Genomic DNA, 6582 nt, shown 5'->3' with positions numbered 1-6582 from the left:
TGGGATCTATAGGGGACAGTGGGGGCTGCCAGACTGGGATCTATAGGGGACAGTGGGGGCTGCCAGACTGGGATCTATAGGGGACAGTGGGGGCTGCCAGAGGGGGATCTATAGGGGACAGTGGGGGCTGCCAGACTGGGATCTATAGGGGACAGTGGGGGCTGCCAGACTGGGATCTATAGGGGACAGTGGGGGCTGCCAGATTGGGACAGTGGGGGCTGCCAGACTGGGATCTATAGGGGACAGTGGGGGATGCCAGACTGGGATCTATAGGGGACAGTGGGGGCTGCCAGACTGGGATCTATAGGGGACAGTGGGGGCTGCCAGATTGGGATCTATAGGGGACAGTGGGGGCTGGCAGACTGGGATCTATAGGGGACAGTGGGGGCTGCCAGACTGGGATCTATAGGGGACAGTGGGGGATGCCAGACTGGGATCAGATTGGGACAGTGGGGGCTGCCAGACTGGGATCTATAGGGGACAGTGGGGGCTGCCAGACTGGGATCTATAGGGGACAGTGGGGGCTGCCAGATTGGGATCTATAGGGGACAGTGGGGGCTGGCAGACTGGGATCTATAGGGGACAGTGGGGGCTGCCAGACTGGGATCTATAGGGGACAGTGGGGGCTGCCAGACTGGGATCTATAGGGGACAGTGGGATCACTTCTGACCTTTGGGTTCTGTCCACTTCTGGCCTTTGGGGTCTGGTCACTTCTTGCTTTTGGGCTCCGGCCACCCCCATCCTTTGGCATCTGCTCACTCCTGACCTTTGGCATCTGGTCACCTGCACTTTTTGGGACCTGGTCACTCTCAGCCTTTGGGACCTGGTCACTCCTGACCTTTCGGATCTGGTCACTCCCACCCTTTGGGACCTGGTCACTCCCATGCTTTGGGACCCGGTCACTCCTGACCTTTAGGACATGGTCACTCCTGACTTTTGGGACCTGGTCACTCCTGACCTTCCGGATATGGTCACTCGACCCTTTGGGACCTGATCACTCTCAGCCTTTGGGACCTGGTCACTCCTGACCTTTCGGACATGGTCACAACTGACCTTTGGGACCCGGTCACTCCTGACCTTTAGGACATGGTCACTCCTGACTTTTGGGACCTGGTCACTCCTGACCTTCCGGATATGGTCACTCGACCCTTTGGGACCTGATCGGACCTGGTCACTCCTGACCTTTGGGACCTGGTCACTCCTGACCTTTAGGACATGGTAACTCCTGACTTTTGGGACTTGGTCACTCCTGACCTTTAGGACATGGTAACTCCTGACTTTTGGGACTTGGTCACTCCTGACCTTTAGGACATGGTAACTCCTGACTTTTGGGACTTGGTCACTCCTGACCTTTAGGACATGGTCACTCCTGACTTTTGGGACCTGGTCACTCCTGACCTTTAGGACCTGATCACTCCTGACCTTTAGGACACGGTCACTCCTGACCTTTGGGACATGGTCACTCTCAGCCTTTGGGACCCGGTCACTCCTGACCTTTAGGACATGGTCACTCCTGACCTTTAGGACACAGTCACTCCTGGCCTTTAGGACCTTGTCACTCCTGACCTTTAGGACCTGGTCACTCCTGACCTTTGGGCCCTGGTCACTCCTGAACTTTCGGATCTGGTCACTCCTGACCTTTCGGATCTGCTCACTCCTGACCTTTAGGACATGGTTACTTGTCGCTTTTGGGACCTGGTCACTCCTGACCTTTAGGACCCGGTCACTCCTGACCTTTAGGACATGGTCACTCCTGACCTTTGGGACCCGGTCACTCCTGACCTTTAGGACATGGTCACTCCTGACCGTTAGGACAGGGTCACTTAACCCTTTGATCTCCAACCACCTCCCTTTCCCCTCCATCCCCCCTGTCCATCCCCCCGCCCCGTTGCCGACGCGCGGCTCCACGCGTGTTTTCGCGTGTTTTCGCGTGTGCGCGCCAGGCAAGGACTACGAGAACGCGGTGAAGCTGTACAGCAGCGCCATCGAGCTGAACCCCTGCAACGCCATCTACTATGGCAACCGCAGCCTGGCCTACCTGCGCACCGAGTGCTACGGCTACGCGCTGGCCGACGCCACGCGCGCCCTGCAGCTGGACAGCAAGTACGTCAAGGGCTACTACCGGAGAGCGGCCAGCAACATGGCCCTGGGCAAGTTCAAGGCTGCCCTGCGGGACTACGAGATGGTGAGAGCTGGGGCAGGGGGATTGGGGGGTCACCTGGGGTCAGTGTGTCCATCCTGGGGTCAGTGTGTCCATGCTGGGGTCAGTGAGGCCATTCTGGGGTCATTGTGTCCATCCCTGGGGGTGCACGGCCAGCAACATGGCCCTGGGCAAGTTCAAGGCTGCCCTGCGGGACTACGAGATGGTGAGAGCTGGGGCAGGGGGATTGGGGGGGTCACCTGGGGTCAGGGTGTCCATGCTGGGGTCAATGTGTCCATCCTGGGGTCAGTGTGTCCATCCTGGGGTCACTGTGTCTATGCTGGGGTCACTGTGTCCATGCTGGGGTCAGTGTGGGTCACCTGGGGTCACTGTGTCCATCCTGGCGTCACTGTGTCCATCCTGGGGTCAGTGTGTCCACCCTGGGGGTGCACGGCCAGCAGCATGGCCCTGGGCAAGTTCAAGGCTGCCCTGCGGGACTACGAGATGGTGAGAGCTGGGGCAGGGGGATTGGGGGGTCACCTGGGGTCAGTGTGGGTCACCTGGGGTCAGTGTGTCCCTGCTGGGGTCAGTGTGTCCATGCTGGGGTCAGTGTGTCCATCATGGGGGTCAGTGTGTCCATCATGGGGTCAGTGTGGGTCACCTGGGGTCAGGGTGTTCATGCTGGGGTCAGTGAGTCCATCCTGGGGTCACTGTGTCCATCATGGAGTCAGTTTGTCCATGCTGCGGTCAGTGTGTCCATGCTGGGGTCAGTGTGTCCATGCTGGGGTCACTGTGTCCATCCGGGGGTCAGTGTGTCCATCCCGGGGTCAATGTGTCCATCCTGGGGTCAGTGTGTCCATCATGGGGTCAGTGTGGGTCACCTGGGGTCAGTGTGTCAATCATGGGGTCAGTGTGTCCATGCTGGGGTCAGTGTGTCCGTCCTGGGGTCAGTGTGGGTCACCTGGGGTCAGGGTGGGTCACCTGGGGGTCACTGTGTCCACCCTGGGGGTGCACGGCCAGCAACATGGCCCTGGGCAAGTTCAAGGCGGCCCTGCGGGACTACGAGATGGTGAGAGCTGGGCAGGGGTCAGGGTGTGTCTGTCCTGGGGTCAGTGTGTCCGTCCTGGGGTCAGTGTGGGTCACCTGGGGTCACTGTGTCCATCCTGGGGTCAGGGTGTCCATCCTGGGGTCACTGTGTCCATGCTGCGGTCAGTGTGTCCATTCTGGGGTCAGTGTGTCCATCCCTGGTTCAATGTGTCCATCATGGGGTCAGTGTGGGTCACCTGGGGTCAGTGTGTCCATCCTGGGGTCACTGTGTCCATGCTGCGGTCAGTGTGTCCATTCTGGGTCAGGGTGTCCATCCTGGGGTCACTGTGTCCATGCTGCGGTCAGTGTGTCCATTCTGGGTCAGGGTGTCCATCCTGGGGTCACTGTGTCCATGCTGCGGTCAGTGTGTCCATTCTGGGTCAGGGTGTCCATCCTGGGGTCACTGTGTCCATGCTGCGGTCAGTGTGTCCATTCTGGGTCAGGGTGTCCATCCTGGGGTCACTGTGTCCATGCTGCGGTCAGTGTGTCCATTCTGGGTCAGGGTGTCCATCCTGGGGTCACTGTGTCCATGCTGGGGTCAGTGTGTCCATCCTGGGGTCGGTGAGTCCATCCTGGGGTCAATGTGTCCATGCTGGGGTCAGTGTGGATCACTTGGGGTCAGTGTGTCCATCCTGTGGTCACTGTGTCCATGCTGGGGTCAGTGGGTCCATCATGGAGTCAGTGTGTCCATCCCTGGGGGTGCACGGCCAGCAGCATGGCCCTGGGCAAGTTCAAGGCTGCCCTGCGGGACTACGAGATGGTGAGAGCTGGGGCAGGGGGATTGGGGGGTCACCTGGGGTCAGGGTGTCCATCATGGGGGTCAGGGCGTCCATGCTGGGGTCAGTGGGTCCATCATGGAGTCAGTGTGTCCATCCCTGGGGGTGCACGGCCAGCAGCATGGCCCTGGGCAAGTTCAAGGCTGCCCTGCGGGACTACGAGATGGTGAGAGCTGGGGCAGGGGGATTGGGGGGTCACCTGGGGTCAGGGTGTCCATCATGGGGGTCAGGGCGTCCATGCTGGGGTCAGTGGGTCCATCATGGAGTCAGTGTGTCCATCCCTGGGGGTGCACGGCCAGCAGCATGGCCCTGGGCAAGTTCAAGGCTGCCCTGCGGGACTACGAGATGGTGAGAGCTGGGGCAGGGGGATTGGGGGGTCACCTGGGGTCAGGGTGTCCATCATGGGGGTCAGGGCGTCCATGCTGGGGTCAGTGGGTCCATCATGGAGTCAGTGTGTCCATCCCTGGGGGTGCACGGCCAGCAGCATGGCCCTGGGCAAGTTCAAGGCTGCCCTGCGGGACTACGAGATGGTGAGAGCTGGGGCAGGGGGATTGGGGGGTCACCTGGGGTCAGGGTGTCCATCATGGGGGTCAGGGCGTCCATGCTGGGGTCAGTGGGTCCATCATGGAGTCAGTGTGTCCATCCCTGGGGGTGCACGGCCAGCAGCATGGCCCTGGGCAAGTTCAAGGCTGCCCTGCGGGACTACGAGATGGTGAGAGCTGGGGCAGGGGGATTGGGGGGTCACCTGGGGTCAGGGTGTCCATCATGGGGGTCAGGGCGTCCATGCTGGGGTCAGTGGGTCCATCATGGAGTCAGTGTGTCCATCCCTGGGGGTGCACGGCCAGCAGCATGGCCCTGGGCAAGTTCAAGGCTGCCCTGCGGGACTACGAGATGGTGAGAGCTGGGGCAGGGGGATTGGGGGGTCACCTGGGGTCAGGGTGTCCATCATGGGGGTCAGGGCGTCCATGCTGGGGTCAGTGGGTCCATCATGGAGTCAGTGTGTCCATCCCTGGGGGTGCACGGCCAGCAGCATGGCCCTGGGCAAGTTCAAGGCTGCCCTGCGGGACTACGAGATGGTGAGAGCTGGGGCAGGGGGATTGGGGGGTCACCTGGGGTCAGGGTGTCCATCATGGGGGTCAGGGCGTCCATGCTGGGGTCAGTGGGTCCATCATGGAGTCAGTGTGTCCATCCCTGGGGGTGCACGGCCAGCAGCATGGCCCTGGGCAAGTTCAAGGCTGCCCTGCGGGACTACGAGATGGTGAGAGCTGGGGCAGGGGGATTGGGGGGTCACCTGGGGTCAGGGTGTCCATCATGGGGGTCAGGGCGTCCATGCTGGGGTCAGTGGGTCCATCATGGAGTCAGTGTGTCCATCCCTGGGGGTGCACGGCCAGCAGCATGGCCCTGGGCAAGTTCAAGGCTGCCCTGCGGGACTACGAGATGGTGAGAGCTGGGGCAGGGGGATTGGGGGGTCACCTGGGGTCAGGGTGTCCATCATGGGGGTCAGGGCGTCCATGCTGGGGTCAGTGGGTCCATCATGGAGTCAGTGTGTCCATCCCTGGGGGTGCACGGCCAGCAGCATGGCCCTGGGCAAGTTCAAGGCTGCCCTGCGGGACTACGAGATGGTGAGAGCTGGGGCAGGGGGATTGGGGGGTCACCTGGGGTCAGGGTGTCCATCATGGGGGTCAGGGCGTCCATGCTGGGGTCAGTGGGTCCATCATGGAGTCAGTGTGTCCATCCCTGGGGGTGCACGGCCAGCAGCATGGCCCTGGGCAAGTTCAAGGCTGCCCTGCGGGACTACGAGATGGTGAGAGCTGGGGCAGGGGGATTGGGGGGTCACCTGGGGTCAGGGTGTCCATCATGGGGGTCAGGGCGTCCATGCTGGGGTCAGTGGGTCCATCATGGAGTCAGTGTGTCCATCCCTGGGGGTGCACGGCCAGCAGCATGGCCCTGGGCAAGTTCAAGGCTGCCCTGCGGGACTACGAGATGGTGAGAGCTGGGGCAGGGGGATTGGGGGGTCACCTGGGGTCAGGGTGTCCATCATGGGGGTCAGGGCGTCCATGCTGGGGTCAGTGGGTCCATCATGGAGTCAGTGTGTCCATCCCTGGGGGTGCACGGCCAGCAGCATGGCCCTGGGCAAGTTCAAGGCTGCCCTGCGGGACTACGAGATGGTGAGAGCTGGGGCAGGGGGATTGGGGGGTCACCTGGGGTCAGGGTGTCCATCATGGGGGTCAGGGCGTGTCCCGTGCTGTCCCCACGCCCTGGGGCCCTGTCCCCAGCTGTCCCCCGCTGTCCCCGCAGGTGGTGAAGGTGAGGCCCAACGACAAGGACGCCAAGCTCAAGTACCAGGAGTGTCACCGCATCGTCAAGCAGAAGGCCTTCGAGAGGGCCATCGCCAGCGACGAGCACAAACGCTCCGTGGTCGACTCGCTGGACATCGAGAGCATGAGTGAGACCCCCGGGGGGCCCTGGGGGGCTCAGGGGGCACTGTGGGGGGCTTAGGGGGCACTTTGGGGGGCTCAGGGGGCACTTTGGGGGGATTAGGGGGCATTTTGGGGGGCTTTGGGGGGCTCAGGGGGCACT

The 6582-nt window shown here is 62.0% G+C and overlaps 1 protein-coding gene across 1 annotated transcript in view; it reads left to right on the top strand.

Moving 5' to 3' along the window:
• The window catches only part of PPP5C (protein phosphatase 5 catalytic subunit), a gene marked incomplete at its 3' end in the record, with an annotated part of 14624 nt that overhangs the window by 2449 nt on the left and 5593 nt on the right, over window positions 1-6582 (top strand). The window contains exons 2-3 of the mRNA XM_041413668.1: window positions 1944-2185; window positions 6301-6483. Of these exons, the coding sequence (XP_041269602.1) occupies window positions 1944-2185; window positions 6301-6483 (425 nt within the window). The remainder of the gene's footprint in view (window positions 1-1943; window positions 2186-6300; window positions 6484-6582) is intronic.

Source organism: Onychostruthus taczanowskii, unplaced genomic scaffold (genome assembly GCF_017590055.1).
Source record: "Onychostruthus taczanowskii isolate IOZ18803 unplaced genomic scaffold, ASM1759005v1 scaffold427, whole genome shotgun sequence".
NCBI classification, from domain to species: domain Eukaryota; kingdom Metazoa; phylum Chordata; class Aves; order Passeriformes; family Passeridae; genus Onychostruthus; species Onychostruthus taczanowskii.
This window is presented reverse-complemented; position numbering and strand designations above follow the sequence as displayed.